Source organism: Chiloscyllium punctatum, chromosome 15, assembly GCF_047496795.1.
Source record: "Chiloscyllium punctatum isolate Juve2018m chromosome 15, sChiPun1.3, whole genome shotgun sequence".
Taxonomy (NCBI): domain Eukaryota; kingdom Metazoa; phylum Chordata; class Chondrichthyes; order Orectolobiformes; family Hemiscylliidae; genus Chiloscyllium; species Chiloscyllium punctatum.
Genome location: NC_092753.1, coordinates 29,942,897 through 29,962,600, shown reverse-complemented (window position 1 = coordinate 29,962,600; position 19,704 = coordinate 29,942,897). Strand labels below are relative to the sequence as shown.

Below are 19,704 nucleotides of genomic sequence, written 5' to 3'. Positions count from 1 at the left end.
AGTCACCTTATGGAGGTTTATAAAATAATGAGCATGGATGGGGTAAATAGACAAGGTCTTCTCTCGGGGGTGGAGTCAAGAACTACAGCACATAGGTTTAGGGTAAGGATGAGAAAAATTTTAAAAGGGTCCTTTAGAGGAAAGTTTTTGATGCAGAAGGTGCATGTATGGAATGAGCTGTCAAAGGAAGTGGTGGAGGCTGGCACAATTGCCATGTTTTAAAGGCAGCTGGATGGGTAAATAGGAAAGGTTTAAGAGGGATATGGGTCAGGTACTGGCAAATGAGATTACATTAGTTTGAGAGAGCTGATCACCATGAATAAGTTGGACCAAAGCATCTGTTTACGTGCTGTTCATCTGACTCTTTGACATTATTCTGTCAGAGGGCAAGGACACAAGTTGGAATGGAGAATTCTTGATTAGAAATCAAGCATTATGCTTCCGAACTAAATCGACTACTTCAAAGTGTTTGGATAATCTGCATTAACCAGAAGATATTTTACTGCTCTTGATCCTTATGTACAATAAATTGAACAAAGTTTAAGTAAATTGCAGTTTAATGCAGAAGATTAGAATAAGGGATTAATGGCAAATTAATTCTTCAGTTCTGTCACACCCAGTCCCCGGGTGAAGTTTCCTGATTTTATAACTGCTCCAGATGAGGTACCTAACTTGTCAAGTTTTTGGTGAAGGCTGAACTGGCTCCTCTTTAATAACCTACCTGCCTGCCTTGTTTGATTTTCATTAACCGTTGTAATCAATCCTCTTGTGTAGGCCTTGTCTCCTAGGCTGAAATGTTTTAAGATAAAGTTTAAGTTTATCTTCATTTATGTTAATGAAAGAGTAACTACTGAGAAGAAATAATGCAACATATACAGATGTTTGAGGTATACAGATCAGCTTAAGTCATAGATAGCAGAAGGTTGATAGTTCAGTCCATTTTGACTTTACAGATAGCTGAAATTCTTGTTTCCTTTTGAACTGGCTTGCTGAATGTCTTCCACTATGGAGCAAGAGTTTTATTGACCTGCACTTCAGCCCATAATATACACACAGTTGAAACTCACTTTTAATCCCTGAACCTGGGTATTTATGAAAGGGGCAAATGCAATCATGGCTCCAGACTGCTGTCTGTTATAGTGCATTTCTGCCCTTGAAGCTGCTATTACAGATGTGACATTCCAGAGCTGCTATTCAGACAGCCACAGAATTTATATCCGCAGTAAACTTTTGGCTTTATCCATCTTTTAGAAATAAACATTTTCAATTAAATGTTTAAAATTACACAGCTGATCCAGGACTATTCTATTTTATTCAATATCTAATAATGGATGTTTTATTACCATCAAAGATATAATTTTGCCCTGGGTTGCCTCACTAGTCACACTCTGGTATTATTACAGCAGTCAATACAAGACAATATCTCTGCTCAATGAATTCAAATTAGTATAATCATTTCCTTAATATGTCAAGGTAGCTCATACTTATGGTGGACTCCTGTTTCAGCTAACACCCCCAGTTTGAATGGATTTTCACATTGATCCCATATCCCCAAAATGCCTACAGCTTGAATTATAGGGCACAAGTGAGTCTTTTACAGGTTGGTGTTAGATTGTCTCCACTGCCTCTTGCCTGTCCAGATATGCCATGGTATTTCATCCTGCTGTTTTGACAGGCTAGGACCCCCAGTGGAAGGCTCCTGAGGGAATACTTGCCTTTTCTACTTGCTATGGAATTCAGCTGAATGTCAGCTCAAGTAATTAGATTTTTGCAGTCAGAGGATACACTTTTTGGCAAGAAGCTAAAGTTAGCTGTGTTGAATGAACTGAATGATCATTCCTATAACCAGTACCTACTACCACAATTCAAAACTTTTGCAGTAGTGAAATAATCCAAACTAAAATCATTGTAAATAGTTGTGGGCAGGGGTGAGTGTCTATGTAGGAGAAAGTGAGTGGAGATCAGAATCAAGAATGTGGTGCTGGAAAAGCACAGATCAGGCAGCATCTGTGGAGCAGGAGAATCAATGTTTCCAGCACTACACATGACCCAGTTTCTATATAGCCAGACATCCTTGCACATTGACAAAATTATTTAAGCTGAAGTTTCAAGATTTAATATGGATGTAGCACAATTTGAGATATGGCTGATTAATTACAAAGAAAACTGTTCAACAGGCACAGACTTGCTATAACGCAACCTACACAAGTAACTAACATAACTTGCCCTTAGTAAATATATATGCCAAAGCCCAACATTGATTTCTTTATATAAATAAATACATATACACAAAGGAATAATACAGTTGAGTAAAGTTACCAATACAGACAATATGCTATACACAGTTAAAGGTACTTCTGATATCCTGTAATCTTCAGTATATTTATATTTGTTCAACTCAGTAGATGCTTCTTTCCTAAGAACTGAACTTTTCTGTCAAATGCTGTTGATCGAATTAGGGTATTAGGTTCATAAAATGGATTCATGGCAAACTAAAAGAAAAAAGTAGAGTATAAATATTTCTCATTAAAAAGAAAATTAAAATAGTTAAACATTTGCTATAGGAATTTTAAAAATTCATATGTACAGTTAGAAATTTGAGCTTCGTTGTCAGATTGTCCTTAGCTATTACAATATTTAGAGTCAGATGTACAGAATGGAAAACGACCCCTCGGTCCACCTGGTCCATGCTAACTAGATGTCCCACCTGCCTGCACATGGCCCATACCCCTCCAAACTCTTCCTATTCATCCACCCATCCAAATGCCTTTTAAATGTTGCAATTGTATTAGCTTCTACCACTGCCTCTGGCAGCTCATTTCATACACGTACCACCCTCTGTAAAAACGTTGCCTCTTAGGTTTCTCATATCTTTCCCCTCTCACCCTCAACCTTTGCCCTCTAATTCTGGACTTCCCCCCCACCCCCAGGAAGAGATTTTGTCCATGATTTTAGAAACCTCTAAGGTCACCCCTTAGCCTCTGATGCTCCAAGAAAAACAGCCTCAACCTATTCAACCTCTCCCTATAGCTCAAATCCTGTAACCCTAGCAACATCCTTGGAAATCTTTTCTGAACTTTTTCAAGTTTCACAACATCTTTCCGATAGGAAGGAGACCAGAATTGCATGCAATATTCCAACAGTGGCCTAACCAATGTCCTGTACTCTTATATACTCTGACCAATAAAGGAAAGCATACCAAATGCCTTCTTCACTATCCTATCCACCTGCGACTCCACTTTTAAAGGAGCTATGAACCTGCACTCCAAGATCTTTTTCAAGACTATGGGATACCACTAATGCTTTTAGTCATGACATTACAGGAGATCCTCCCTGACCATACTCCATATTTTCAAATTAAAAAAAGTTAAACATTAATCTAAAGCTAATTTTTATAAACAATGGAATAGGAAATATTAACTGGCAGGGTACATAAACAAGTTAAACAGTATGACATCCTAATTTTCTTTTGTCCCAGTGGGGAGAAAAACAATTCTACCTACCTTGATGTACAAATCATAGACATCGTTAAAAAAATTTTTTATTCCATCTTCTTGCCGCACATCATGCAACATAATAAATCTCATATGTGAAATGGAATTAAGGAAACAGGATAAAATGCTTTAATTATGTATTTGCAGCATAAATTTATTTTCACATGCATAAAACGATTTAACTGCTTGTGCCTCCAAACCAGAGACAGTAACTGGTTATTACTTTTGGTAACAGAATTAGTAACTAGTTACAGGAGGCCTGAGGTGAAGTCCCATGTAAAAGTATGTAATAACATTTCTGAACATGCTATTTACATGACTCAATTTCAATTCAGTACATGCAGCTGTTGCCAGATTAGAGAGAGAGTCTTGAGCTGGCCTGGAGGGCTCTTGAGATACAGTGTTATGTTCATACTGCTGAATCAGCCAGTTCAAGTTCCACCTGCTCTCAAGGTATGTAATGGCATTATGAACAGGATACAGCATACAGAGATGGGGGGAGCTTGAGAAGGCTCTCTGGGTGTTTGCTGGAAGGGTTTTTGTGGTGTAGTGTTAGTATCCCTGCCTCTGTCAGGAGGCCTGGGTTCAAGTCCCACTAACCCCAAAGATTTGTAACATGTCTGAACAGGTTGATTAAAGAGTATCTTTTGTGTGAGTCTAACCCCTATTGATGTATGTTGCTCCTAAACATCATATTTGATTTATTATGAGGGGGCTCTTATGGCACCATGGTAGTGTCCCTAGCACTGAGTCAGGAAACCTGGGTTTAAGTCCCACTTGCTTCAGAGATGTGTATTAACAATGTTGAACAGGTTCAATAAATCTTTCCCTAGCCTGGAGTCTTGAGTTGCAGACATTATATAGAGTGTCAGGAAGGGGAGAGTTACTTGGACTCTTTGATAAACTATGAAGTTCTACTTAACCTAACTACCCCTTAGAACAATGGACAGGAGAGGAAGGTGACTACCAGTCAGGCAGATGTGTGGATCAGCATGCAATGATGGGGGATCCTTATCCCTTTGATGTACTGTCAGCTTTGTGGATGGGAATAGGATTACCATGCTGATGAGCAAACTGACCATAGTTCAGGACACCATTCAATTGGGGGAGCAAAAAGGAGTTTGGTAATAAGGGAACACTAGACAGGATAAATGTAGTTCCTCGTGCTGAGAGCAGAAATTCAGGCAGAAATAGACAATTGGGATTGATTTAGGATCCAAATTAAACACGCACGGCCACTTGGCATAGGGTCAAAAAAAATCAGAATTTAATACATAGTACCAAGACTGGTGGGGGAAGAAAGGGTTTCAATTCACTGTTGACAATCAACACTCTCTGGGAAACAGAGCTATTTTGTTAAGATGGGCTCCTCTTAACCAAGGGTGGGATCAGGGTCCTACTGAACGGTATAATGTGGGCCAGGGATTTTACTTAAATATTTGTAAAATTTCAAAGAATGAGATACCCAATCAGTTTTCAACTTCTAACAATTTTCCTTTGTGTATTTAAGTCACCCATTGAGACAACGTTGTGTCGATGTGTGAAATCATTGAGTCACATTTCAATCTTTGTTTAATATTGTACTTTTAATTATCAAATGCAAAAGATTCTGGTGGGGGGGGGGGGAGAAAAGAGGGAGAACCTCTTCAATATACTTGAATTTGAACTGCCTGCTAGTGAGTTGGAGCATAACTCCATCTCTGTATTGGTGTTTAAATTGTGGTTAGACAGAGAATGAATACTTTCCTTTTCTAATCTGGGGTTTTGTGTCAAACTTGTTTCTGCAGGCCCCACCTATTAAAATTATAATCACAAAGATGCTAATTACCAGAGTTTTATTACTCTCCTAGACTGCCCATCTTAACAGAACAGCTCCCGGTTTCCCAAACAACGATGACTGTCAACAGTGAATTGAAACCCTTCTTCCCGTGCCAGTCTGGGTACCACACATTAAATTCTGATTTTTTGATCCTGTGCTGGTTTACATGCAGTTGTGCATTTAATTTGGATACTAAATCAATCCCTGACTGCCTATTAAAACAAAACAATTCCTTAGAACCATACTTTTCAAAATATTATTGAAATCACATTGTTATATCTATTTCACATAACACTCAAATGAATATCATGGGATGTGCTATAGATAACATTGAATATGGTAGGTTTACATCAAACATAAGTTGGAATTTTAGTTACTATCTACAATTTCAGGAATGAATATTCCTCAAGGGGGTAAGCAATGAAACTGTAGCATATCTCTCATCTATAATTCTGACTAAGCTTATACAATCCCAATTAATGCACATCTCTCCAACAGATCAGTTCACAAGTTACTATTTGCGCAGAAAGTAAAAAGCAATTTTTTTTTCCTCTCCCTATGGGAGCAAAGAATTGGAGAAAGTTTACTCAAAGGATATGTCCAGCTGTAACAAATGCAGAGATAAACCATTCATTGAACTTGTCAACAGTTTTCAAATACATATTGTTGGATAACCACATGTTCTCATCTACTAAATCCAGAGCAGCATGAGCTATGAACTGGTTCAAGTGTCGGTGATCATCCTGTTTTGCAGAAGAAAATTGAATAAAATGTAAATACTTAAGAAGCTACTTCACCAATGCATTCACTCTGCTGTGTTTAGCATGGAATTGATATTTCCCAGCTTGAACCATTACAGCAAGTCACAATTCCAAGTGGTCTCTATGACAATGCTACTACTTTAACAAGGTTATGATGTCCTTGGAGTTTTTTCCCCAGAGAGGTCATAAAAGACAGACTCCAAAAAATTTAACTTGAAGGATTTTAAGGCCAGTTTGAATACAGCTAACAGACACTTCCTCAGCCAACAGGCTTTCAAATGTTTGAAAAGAAAAACATTTGTACAATGGAAGGGAAGCGGCCATTTTCCCAGATCACCTTTTCTCTCATTTGGTTCGGTTTTTAGCAGGAGTGTGGAAAAAGCTGCTGACCCCAAAGAAGGAGGTCTACACTGATCCTCGTCTCTCTCTGGCTTCTCTCCTGTAAAACCGTATTTGATTTTACCTTTGTGTCAAGGGGAGTTTATGGGGATTGTTGCAAGTATTTGGAACAGCATCATTACGTTGGAATGAACTTTGGTTTTCAGAGAGGTTAAGTTACTCAGTATTCTGTTCTCTTTTGTTTGTGTTTCATTTGGTAATAGTGATAGAGATGTACAGCACAGAAACAGACCCTTCGATCCAACTCATCCATGCTGACCAGATATCCCAACCCAATCTAGTCCCGCCTGCCAGCACCTGGCCCACATCACTCCAAACCCTTCCGATTCATATACCCATCCAAATACCTCTTAAATGTTGCAATTGTACCAGCCCCCATCACTTCCTCTGGGAACTCATTCCATACGCGTACCACCTTCTGTGTGAAAAAGTTGCCCCTCACCCTATACCCTCTCGTTCTGGACACCCCACTCCAGGGAAAAGACGTTGCCTATTTATCCTATCTGGGCCCCCTCCCCCTCATGATTTTATAAACCTCTATAAGGTCACCCCTCCGCCTCAGACGCTCCAGGGAAAACAGTCCCAGCCTATTGCCTATAGCTCAAATCCTCCAATACTGGCAACATCTTTGAAAGTTTTTTCTGAACCCTTTCAAGTTCCACAACATTCTTCTGATAGGAAGGAGACCAGAATTGCACGCAATATTCCAAAAGTGGCCTAACCAATGTCCTGTACAGCCACAACATGACCTCCCAACTCCTGTACTCAATACTCTGACCAATAAAGCAAAGCATACCAAACACCTCCTTCACTATTCTATCTACCGGTGACTCCACTTTCAAGGAGCTTTGTACCAGCACTCCAAGGTCTCTTTGTTCAGCAACACTCCCTAGGACCTTACCATTAAGTGTATAAGTCCTGCTAAGATTTGCTTTCCTAAAATGCAGCACCTCACATTTATCTAAATTAAACTCCATCTGCCACTTCTCAGTCCATTGGCTCATCTGATCAAGATCCGTTGTAATCAGAGGTAACCAACTTCACTGTTCACTACACCTCCAATTTTGGTGTCATCTGCAAACTTACTAACTATACCTCTTATGCTCACATCCAAATCAAAGTAGTGGACCCAGCACTGATCCTTGTGGCACTCCACTGCTCACAGGCCTCCAGTCTGAAAAACAACCCTTCACCACCACCCTCTATCTTCCACCTTTGAGCTAGTTCTGTATCCAAATAGCTAGTTCTCCTTGTATTCCATGAGATCTAACCTTGCTAACCAGTCTCCCATGGAGAACCTTGTCAAACACCTCACTGAAGTCCATATAGATCACGTCCACCACTCTGTTACTTCTTCAAAAAAATCAAGTTCGAGACATGATTTCCCATGCATAAAGCCATGTTGACAATCCCTAATCTGTCCTTGTCTTTCCAAATACATGTACATTCTGTCCCTCAGGATTCCCTCCAACTTGCCCACCAGTGACGTAAGACTCACTGGTCTATAGTTCCCTGGCTTGTCCTTACCACCCTTCTTAAACAGTGGCACCACGTTAGTCAACCTCCAGTCTTTCTGCACCTTACTGTGACTATCAATGATACAAATATCTCAGTAAAGGGCCCAGCAATCAGTTCCTTAGCTTCCCACAGAGTTCTAGGGTACACCTGATCAGGTCCTGGGGATTTATTCACTTCTGTGTTTCAAGACATCCAGCACTACTTCTGCTGTAATACAGACATTTTTCAAGATATCATTTATTTCCCTACATTCTGTATCTTCCATGTCCTTTTCCACAGTAAATACTGATGCAAAATACTCATTTAGTACCTCCCCCATCTCCAGCGACTCCACACAAAGGCCGCCTTGCTGATCTTTGAGGGGCCCTATTCTCTCCCCAGTTACCCATTTGTCCATAATGTATTTGTAAAAACTCTTTGGATTCTCCTTAACCCTATATGCCAAAGCTATCTCATGGCCCCTTTTGCCCTCCTGATTTCTCCAAGAATACTCCTACTGCCTTTATACTCTAAGGATTCATTCGATCAATCTTGTGTATACCTGACATATGCTTCCTTCTTTTTCTTAAACAAATCCTAAAATTCTTTAGTCATCCAGTATTCCCTACACCTCCCAGCCTTTCCTTTCACCCTAACAGGAACATACCATCTCTGGACTCTCATTATCTCATTCCTGAAGACTCCCCATTGAAAGTTCTTGCTCAATACTGTCAAAATTAGCCTTCCTCCAATTTAGAATTTCAAATTTTAGATCTGGATTAGTGGTGCTGGAAGAGCACAGCAGTTCAGGCAGCATCCAACGAGCAGCGAAATCAACCCTCTCCTCCTTGACCTATCACCTTCATCTCCTCCCCCACTCACCCATTGTACTCTATGCTACTCTCTCCCCACCCCCATCCTCCTCTAGCTTATCTCTCCATGCTTCAGGCTCACTGCCTTTATTCCTGATGAAGGGCTTTTGCCCGAAATGTTGATTTCGCTGCTCGTTGGATGCTGCCTGAACTGCAGTGCTCTTCCAGCACCACTAATCCAATATTTGATTTTCAGCATCTGCAGTCATTGTTTTTACCAAATTTTAGATCTGGTCTATCCTTTTCCATCCCTATTTTAAAACTAATAGAATTATGGTCACTGGCTCCAAAGTGCTCCCCTACTGACATCTCAGTCACCTGCCCTGCCTTATTTCCCAATAGTAGGTCAAGTTTTGCACCTTCTCTAGTAGGTACATCCACATATTGAATCAGAAAATTTTCTTGTACACACTTAAATTCCTCTCCATCTAAACCTTTAACACTATGGTAGTCCCAGTCTATGTTTGACAAGTTAAAATCCCCTACCATACCCTATTATTCTGACAGATAGCTGAGATCTCCTTACAAGTTTGTTTCTCAATTTTCCTGACTATTAGGGGTCTATAATACAATCCCAATAAGGTGATCATCCCTTTCGTATTTCTCAGTTCAACACAAATAACTTGCCTGATGCATTTCAGGGGATATCCTTCCTCAGTGCAACTGTAATGCTATCCCTTATCAAAAACTGCACTACCCCGCCTCTCTTGCCTTTCATGTATCCTGGAACATTAAGCTGCCAGTCCTGTCCATCCCTGAGCCACATTTTTGTAATTGCTATGATATCCCAGTCCCATGTTCCTAACCATGCCCTGAGTTCATCTGCCTTCCCTGCTAGGCCCCTTGCATCAAAATAAATGCAGTTTAATTAATCAGTCCCACCTTGTTCTCTTTGTCCCTGCCTGTCCTGACTGTTTGATTCGCTTCTTTTTATCAACTGTACCAGTCTCAAATTGATCTCTTTCCTCACTATCTCCCTGGATTCCATCCACCCCCACCTTAATAGTTTAAATCCTCCTGAGCAGCTCTAGCCAATCTCCCTGCCAGTATATTAGTTCCCTTCCAATTCAGTTGCAATCCGTCTTTGTTATACACATCACTTCTACCCCAGAAGAAATTCCAATAATCCAAAAATGTGAATCCTCCTCCCATACACCTCAGCCATGCATTCATCTGCTCTATCCTCCTATTCCTAACCTCAATAGCTCGCAGCACCGGGAGTAATCCAGATATTACTACTCTTGAGGATCTCCTTTTTAAACTCCTGCCTAACACTCTATATTCTCCCTTCAGAATCTCATCCCTTTCCCTTCCAAGGTAATTGGAACCAATGTATACAATGACCTCATGCTGGTCCCTCTCCCCCTTGAGAACATTCTGCACAGTCCGAGACATCCTTGATCTTGGCACCAGGGAGGCCACACGTCATTCTGATTTTTCGCTGCTGGCCACAGAAATGCCTATTTGTGCCTCGGACTGGAGTTCCCTAATACAATTGAAATCTTGTAAATAAACTCCTTTGTTTGAAACTAAGTGGTTTGACCAGCAGCATCTCTCCTGGAATATCCACATTACACTTGCTTAAAACAATTAAAGTTAGAATCTAGACTGGTTTCTAGAATGTTTTGAGGGGGTCTGGCCTGGTCCATTACACCTAGCAAATCAAAAGATTGCATACAGAGGGGAGAAAGAAAGCTGGCAAGTCAAAAGTAATTATCAGAAGGCTAGAAGATGAAGTGGTGAAGGGAAAAATTTACAAAAGGACAGGCGTAATGACTGAACAACAAAATCTGAGAAGAAGTGGAATGGGCATTAACAGTTGGCTGATGACACAAACAGATGTTTAGGTGCTTGTGCTGGAGAGGTTCACTTGTATTCAAGCAGGATAGAGAGGAATTTGAGGACAAGGATCTTTAAGTTGACTTTCTGAGACACTGGAAGCTAATCTAGTGGCAAGGACAGGAAAATAGATGTGAATATCTTTGAGGGGACAATTTCCAATAAGTTGGTTCCAGAGGTAATGAAAGCAATTTAGTAAGCAAACTGGCAGAAAAGTATAGACATAAATTTAACATTTGTAAACACAACCAAGATATAAATGTGATTCAGAGTCAAACAGGATATCACAAATGCATGTTTTCAGATGTACCACAGCAATATTGATCATCACTCAAAACAGTGTTGATATACGATGAATATAAAGATCACATTAGAATCCTTTCCTCTGTTTTCTTTCCTTTGGGTCTTTTCCTTTTCAAAAATTATTCCCGTAAAAGCTCTCTTTCTCTCTCCTTCCAACCCTGTGGTTGCATATAAGGTGTCTATCCTTGTTGTCAATGCTTTATACGTAGTCATGAATACTACACTTTTGGGGGGAAGCACCCCAAACAAAATCACCACAGCAATTTGAAAAGTTAACCACAAGTTTGCACATTTCTATTAAATTACATCCTCACTGCGGCACAGTATAAAAAGCTGATGCAGACCTACAGGATTTATTTTTAAAATAGGGTCTTTTGTGCATCAGAGCCTCCAGCTGCTAGTAGCTCTCAACCTAGGTAACTGAAGTGTGATGTTGCCACGTTGGTAAAAGGTCAACCTACTCTTTTTGACCATGCCTTTCCTTCTGTCCCACAGGCACACATTTCTCAGAATGGTACAACAAAAATGGTAGAAATATAAATCAACTGTGGTGTCACCTGAAGTGCAAGTTTGTATTAATTAGAAAATTTAAAGATTGTGAAGATGCAAGCAAGACGTGTTTATATAACACCTTTAACAAAACGTAATTAAGATGCTCCACAGGAATGTGATCAAACAAAATTTGATGAAGTCACAAAAAGATCTTAAGGCAGCTGATCAAAAGCTTCAGAGGTTTCAAGAAATATTTTAAACAGGAACAAAGTTTAATTGAGAGGTGTAGCGAGATAATTTCAGAGTTTATGGCCTTCACTGCTAAAGTCACACCACCAATGCTGGAGAAAATCAAAATTGGGAATATCCAACACGACTAGAACCACAAGAGGGTTTGTCAGACTAAAGGAAATTAGATAAATAGGGAGGGGATTGGTTAGGGAAGGATTTGAAACAAAGACAAGCATTTTTTAAAAAATCCTCGTGTCAGGTCAGTCAGGAAGCACAAGAATAATGAATTGGTGAATTATGATATATGCAGAATTTTGGATGAGGTTAAATTTATGAAGTGTGGTAAATGGTAAACCAACAAGGAGATCATTAGAATAATAAGACTTAGGGCCAATAAAAGCATGGATGAGGGTTTCGGCAGCAGTTGAGTGGAAGCAGAGGTAATGTTGAGTGTTTACAATTGGCATAAATGGACTGTCTTAAATTCTGGTGTAGATATGTACCTGGAAGCTTAACCCAGGGTAAAATATGCAACCATAGAGTCTGCTTCAGCCTCAGACAGAAGCTTGGAATACAGTTTGAAACAATGGTAAAAGGACAATTAGTAGTGGGACCTGAAGACAATATTTTTGATCCTGAATTTTATTTGGAGAAATTTCTTCTCACCCATTACTGTATATTGGAAAATGGAAGCATCAAGAGAGAGATAGTACTGACTGTGGTCAGTGTACATGTGCATCCTGAAGGCCTACATCACACGTCAACATGCAGATGAGGAAAACAAAGAAACCAAGGTTAGATTCTCAGTGGTCATCATTAGTAATGGGATGAGAAGAGAGAAAACAGCCATTTCAGGTGATTCTCTGGGACTGTAAATTACAAAGGAGAAGGTAAGTGATATAGAGATTTAAAGTAAAATACAAGAATTTCAAAATATAGCCACATATAGATCTGAAGAAGAGGCATCTAGACTCAAAATGTCAGCTGGCCTTCTCTCCATGGATATTGCCTGACTCTGATCTCCAGCATTTTTTGTTTTTAGTTCAGATTCCATCATCTGTCATAATTTGCTGCCGCCACATCCAAATCCTTGGTCTTTTTTTGGGGGTGGGGGGGTGGGGGGAGGAAGAAGGGACACTAGAAGCCAGGGTGATACTGGGAGGCACTGGTCAACCACACCATCTTCCTCCATGTTAAAAGATGCAGATAACAACAGTATTTTCTGAGTAATAGTGAATTGAAGTTTTACAAACTCACTTTGGGCTCCATTTTGCCTGCTGGAAGAAACTCCATTTCAAAAACAGGGTTGTCATGGTGTCCAACTATAACAAAATAAAAACTACCAGACATGTCTCAGATTTAACCTGTAACAAAAACATTCATGTTAAAATTAATGAACAGCATATTCCCTAATTCACAAGAACTTTATTTCCCCTCAGCAAGTTTAAGTACCTGCATTCAAGTATTTGTACTCAAAACTAATTTGAAGGTTTACATTTTACCTTCAAGAAAGATATTTACCAGTACTCAAATTCAATTTTTTATAACCTTTTATTAGGTTCCCCTCCACTATATGCATGATTATTCCCAGTTCAAAATGAGCCATATATTTCCAGAGGCTCTGTCAACATTGCTCTAATTAGTGCTAACCACTAGTTTTAAATAGAATATCAATGATATACATGCAATGTATAGTAATGTACTGAAATAACAGTCAAGGAAGATCCAGTTGTCCAGATTACAGGGAATCACTGATTAGATTTTTAAATGCAGAATAGCCAAACAAGCAAAATGTAAACAAATGTATGACAGGAACCAATCTATTAACCAGTAATTGAGTTGGATTCTGAAAGGGAAGCAAGCTCAGGATAACACTCGACAAGCCGCAACACATGCAACATTTAGATTTACAATATGCATTCAACAAAGTTTCCAGTAAACAAGACTATTAGTTTAACACAAATTTAAGTAGATTTGGAACATTAAAAAAAACTGGGCTGAACACTATGTATTTACTGAAGAGATTACATTTGGATGGCGGGAACTGGAAAGATTGAAGTGCTTAATGCTAGCATTAGTTGCTGTTTCAATTTGTGTTACTGATCAATTCAAACAGTACAAAACGTGTTCAAGTTATGCAAACTACAAGGGGCCAGGATATGAAAAGACGCCAATAAAATTACTTATTTTATCCAATTTATATAATCTGTCAGAAGTCAACTATGTCTCAAATGATTTACGTGTGTGGAAAAAAAATGACCAACACAAGTTGCCTCAATGGTCAAGGTGTCCAAGCAGTGAAGGGCAGCCATCAATAAAGCCAATAGAATGTTGCATAACCTGGTTAAAACATAAGTAAAAAGAAATGATGAACAAATAGAAGAGATCTGGTCAAATTGTCTCTTGAAAAATGCTTAGGTTTTGTGGCTGATACGAGAAAGGCTTCAAGTCAGAAAATATATTAAGTGTCAAGAGTCTCATTATTGAGAGAAAATAAATCAAGGTACTTTACTGTTAAGAAGATCATCTGACTATGATCTTGAAAGAATGCAAAATTGTTAAGGGCATGTAAAAAGAATGGTGGAAGCATAGTACCCTATAAGCTAATGGTAGTGAAATGAAAGAACTGTAAAATCTGCCTGGATTGGTGAAACTGCTATTCTCAACATTAACCATTCTGTAATGAATGTTGTCTTTTATGGATAAATATTAGGAAAGGGGTGCAACATGGTTGGAATAGTAGACAAACTAGTGAAGTTGGAAACAAAAACACTGAAAATAAAGACTGCTACATAAAAAAGCATGATGCTTGTGTGTCTGGAATTTTATATGTTTCAGACTTACAATTGTACTAAAAGTTACAGAGTCAGACAGCATAGAAAAGTTCTTCATCCCATTGAGTCTGCACCAATCTATCTACTAATCCCACTTTCCAGCACTTGGCCCATAGCCTCGAATGTTATGGCATTTCAAGTACTCATGCATGTACTTTTTAAAGTTGAGAGGTTTCCCACTTCTACTGCCTTCCAAAAAGTGCATTCTGAAGTCTGGATTACTTTTCAGCAACATAACCACTATATTGCCCACGATGTAGCATAATATTCTTCTATTGTTTCTCAGCTGAAACAAATTACCTTTCCAGAGCATTCTCATTTTAGCTCTGTAATATTATTTTTACTCAAAACTGCTACCGCTTTTGTTTTCTTTTCTATCTTCCTGACTCAGGAATATTTATTATCATGCTATCATATTCCCTCATAGCTACATTCACCTGCGGGTCACCTACCTTGTCAACACATGGTGTTGTTAATATGTATGCACTTCAAATCTTAATTTCATTAAGCTATGAAATCTATTTGATATCCTCGGTTGTGCATGACTTTCTTGTGCACCAATAGCTATTTTTAAAAGGGCTTTAAAATGTTCAAGTGAGCCTCCTGTTAAAGAAAACTTAAAATTAAAAGGTGTAACAATAAGGGCCAACCAAATTAGATTAAAAGGGAATTGACAAGCAAATTTGATACCTTGCAATTTCTTCGAAATATCAATTCAAGGATTTTGATGCAGCAACAGTGAAGAAGGAACAGCAAAATAGTTCCAAGTCAGAATGGTGTTTGACTTGAAGGGGAACCTGCAAGTAAGTGTTCCCACACATCTGCTCCTTCATCATTCCATGGGATAGCATTCACAGGATTGGAAAGTGCTGTTGAAGGAATCTTGGGTGAGATGGTACAGTGCACCTTGTAGATGGTACATATTGCTGCTATCATGAATTGGTAGCGAAGGGAATGAATGTTCCCAGATGGGAAGCCATTCATGCAAGCTGATTTATTCTGGACATTCTAACACTCGAGTGATGTTTGAGCTATATGCATCCAGACAGATGGAGACTATTCCATTCCAGTCTTGTGTTGAATTACTCACTGCAGATTTCCTAGTCCCTGACCAACTCTTGTAGCCAAAGTATATAAATGGCTTGTTTGGTTGTGTTTTCAGACACCATTTTGATTAAATTTACAATCGGTACAGCAAGGTTCACTGCAGACCATTAGGAGATCATCTCAGTGCACAGGATGTTAGGCAAATATGCATAGAACTTTAAATAACTAGTGACATTATTGAAAGGTGAGGTCTTGAGACTGAATAGGACAGATATCCAGAGGATACTAAGCAGAATCAGGTAAAGGGAAATTATGTCAGACTAACTTAGATCTTTTTCAGAGTGGATAAAGGGGAAACCAGTTGATGTGTTGGATTTGGACTTCCAGAAGGTGCTCAAAAGGTACCTTACAAAGGTTAAGTCATAACAGCCAACTATGTTGGAGGCAGTATAGAAAATTAACTCATGGGCAGCAAACAGCAAGGACAAGGGTTTTTATTTCAGGTTGGCAATCTGTGACCACTGGGGTTTCACAGGGATCAGTGCTGGAACCACAACTATTTACAGTATATATTAATGACTTAGCGAGTTGAGAAGATTTGTAGCTCAGGTTGAGGTTCTGGATGTAGGTTTGCTCGCTGAGCTGGAAGATTTGATTCCAGATGTTTTATCACCCTACTAGGTAATGACTTCAGTGGGCCTCCGGGCAAAGCAGTGCTGATAATTCCAGCATCATCAGCAATGCTTTGCCCGGAGGCCCACTGAAGATGTTACCTAGTAGGATGACGAAACGTCTGTAATCAAGCCTTCCAGCTCAGCGAGCAAACCTACATCCATATTAATGACTTGGAGGAAGGAAATGAATGCACTGTAGCCAAATTTGCAGACGTACAAAAATAGATGAAAAGGCACTTTGAGAGAGAGAGAGGTACAAATAGTTTTACAGTGAAGTTTAAGTGAGTGGGTAAAAAGTTGGTAAATAGAGTATAATGTTAGAAATTATGAAGTTCTCATTTTGGAAGGGAAAACATCTTATTTAAAATGGAGAAAAACAGCAGAAAGCTACAACACAAAGAGACTTGGAGGTACTTGTGCATGAAATACAGAAAGCTAGCACACAGGTGCAGCAAATAGTCAGATGGCTAACAGAGTATTGGCCCTTATTTCAAGGAAGTTGGAGTATTAGAGTAGGGAAATCATACTACAACTGTACAAAGTGTTATTGAGACCACACCTGGAGTACTTAAGCAGTTTTGGTCTCCTTATTTAAGAAAATATATCATTTTTTCGAGGCAGTTTAGAGAAGGTTCATTTGATGACCCCCCCCACAGTATGAAGGGACTGTTTCATGAGCAAAGGCAGGGGGTTTGGGACTGTACTCATCGGAATTTAAGACAGGTGATCTCAAATGAAACATACAGGATTCTTAAGGGGCTTGACAGGCTAAATGCTGAGAGGATGTGTCCCTCATGAGGGTGTAGGACCAGAGGCCCTATACTCAGAATAAAGAGTGACAATTTAGAACTGTGATGAAGAATTTCTAAGGTTTGAGTATTTTCAAAATTTCTTACTAGTGTGTTGTGGGAGCAGAATTCTCTTAAGGCTGAGTTAGATGGATTTTTGATCAGTACAGGAATCAAGGCTTATAGGGAAAAGCTGGAAAGTGTACACGAGGAGTGTCTGATCAGCCACAATCTCATGTGCATGCTTTGCTATTCAAAGGACCAAATTGTCAACTCCACACTATTTCATAGTCTCATAGGATGTTAACACCTTGGGGAGACAAAAGTAATGGGAAATGATTTAAAGGCAATACAACTGACTTTTACACCAGAAGTTTGGGCAATATTTTCAGAAAAGTATTGCGAATATGTTGAACTTTCTTGTCTTCAAGTTAGCAGCGGCTCGGCCTTGACACTCATTCAAAGCTGAGCTAGATAGATTTGTGAAGGACAACGCAGTGAGGAGTGGTGTGGACAGGAAGTGAAGATAAGACTAGATCCAAGATCTTATTGATAGGAGCAGCAGGTCTGAAGAGTGCTCCACAGTTCAGGTGCTCATTGCTATTATTTAGCAGCTATTTCTGGTGAAGAGAAGAGGCAAAGAATTTCTCATCTAACCGTACCTGAGCTGGAATTGGGGGTTTACTTTTAATTGCTTGAAGTGTTTCCTACCAGGTGACACAACCGCTGGTGAACATGAGACGGGACATCAAGTTGCACCGTCGGACAGAAGATGCTGCGCTATGGTGTTGATGAGAATGAAGAAGACGCTCGACCCCCAAACTTGACTCAGCCAAAAATTAGTCCCTTGGGCTAGATAGGATTTATCCTAGGATTCTCTGACAAGCGAGGGAGGAGATTGCTGTGCCTTTGGCTTTGATCTTTATGTCATCATTGTCTACAGGAATAGAATCAGAAAACTGGAGGATAGCAAATGTTGACCCCTTGTTCAAGAAGGGGAGTAGAGACAACCCTGGAAATTACAGATCTGTGAGCCTTACTTTGTTTGTGGGTAAAGCATTGGAAAGGGTTGCAAGAGATAGGACTTATTAGGTAGAGAGAAATAAGTTGATTAGTGATCGTCGACACGGTTTTGTGAAGGGTACTTTGTGCCTCACAAAACTTACTGAGTTCTGAGAACGTGACCAAACAGGTGGATGAGGGTAAAGCGGTTGATGTGGTATGTATGGATTTCAGTTAGGCGTTTGATAAGGTTCCCCATGGTAGGCTATTGCACAAAATACAGAGGCATGGGATTGAGGGTGATTTAGCGGTTTGGATCAGAAATTGGCTAGTTCAAAGAAGGCAGAGGGTGGTGGTTGATGGGAAATATTCATCCTGGAATTCTCTTAGTAATAGGGTATCACATGGACCTGTATGGATCTGCTGTTGTTTGTCATTTTTATAAGTGATCTGAATAAGGGCATAGAAGGATGGGTTAGTAAATTTGCAGTTGACATTAAGGTCAGTAGAGTTGTAGATAGTGACAAAGGATATTGTAGGTTACAGAGAGACATAGATAGGCAGCAGAGCTGGGCTGAGAGGGGGCAAATGGAGTTTAATGCAGAAAAATGTGAGGAAGGAGTAACAGGAATGCAGAGTATTGGGCTAATGGTAAGATTCTTGGTGATGTAGATGAGCAGAGAGATCTCAGTGTCCAGGTACATAGATTCTTGAAAGTTGCCACCCAGCTTGATAGGTTTGTTAAGAAGGCATATGGTGTGTTAGCTTTTACTGGTAGAGGGATTGAGTTTCAGACCCAAGAGGTTATGTTGTACAAAACTCTGGCGCACCCATATTTGGGGTATTGCATTCAGTGCTGGTACCACATTATAGGAAGGACGCAGATGCTTTGGAAAGGGTTCAGAGGAGATTTATTAGGATGTTGCCTGGTATGGAAGGAAGGTTTTATGAGGAAAAGCGGAGGGACTTGAAGCTGTTTTCATTAGAGAGAAGGTGACTTAATGGAGACATACAAGATAACCAGAGGGTTAGACAGGTTGGACAGCGAGAGCCTTTTTCCTCAGATGGTGATGGCTACCACAAGGGGACATAGCTTTAAATTGAGGGGTGATAGATATAGGTCAGATGTCAGAGGTAGTTTCTTTACTCAGAGAGTAGTAGGGACGTGTAACACCCTGCCTGCAACAGTTGTTGACTCATCAACTTTAAGGACATTTAAATGATCATTGGACAGACATATGGACGAGAACGGAATAGTGTAGGTTAGGTAGACTTCAGATTGGTTCAACAGGTCGGCACAACATCAAGGGCCGAAGGCCCTGTACTAAACAGTAATGTCCTATGGGATATAAAATGTCTGGGAAGGAAAGATAACTGAATGGCGAACGCTTCTGATTAAAAGATCAACATCGTTCCGTTAATACGGTTAAGGCAACAGCCAACCCACCACTAACAAGACAACAACTCTCTCAGCAGAACCTCCGAAAACCCAGACCTCTTGCACTCACCGCGTCTCCTCAGCCCGGCCCCTGGCGACAACTCACCTGCAACCAACGGAGTAGGCGATTGGAAGATGACGTCCGACACGTCAACCAATCGCCAGGCAGTATTAGCCGATGGGCGTCACCCCCGTCTGTTAGCCAATCAGCCCG

The 19,704-nt window shown here is 39.9% G+C and overlaps 1 protein-coding gene across 2 annotated transcripts; it reads right to left on the bottom strand.

Moving 5' to 3' along the window:
* Positions 1-2,090: 2,090 nt before the first annotated feature.
* On the bottom strand, positions 2,091-19,597 carry trappc2 (trafficking protein particle complex subunit 2). 2 transcript variants are annotated; one of them, XM_072584859.1, is made up of 5 exons: positions 19,561-19,597; positions 12,965-13,071; positions 5,914-6,056; positions 3,504-3,591; positions 2,091-2,492 (listed from the first exon to the last, which is right to left on the bottom strand). In XM_072584859.1, the coding sequence occupies exons 2-5, from the start codon at positions 13,055-13,057 to the stop codon at positions 2,394-2,396; spliced, it is 423 nt and encodes a 140-aa protein (XP_072440960.1). In that variant the 5' UTR covers positions 13,058-13,071; positions 19,561-19,597; the 3' UTR covers positions 2,091-2,393. The 2 variants fall into 2 exon arrangements, with proteins under 2 accessions (XP_072440960.1, XP_072440961.1); XM_072584860.1 differs by having other exon boundaries at positions 19,500-19,570.
* Positions 19,598-19,704: the final 107 nt, after the last annotated feature.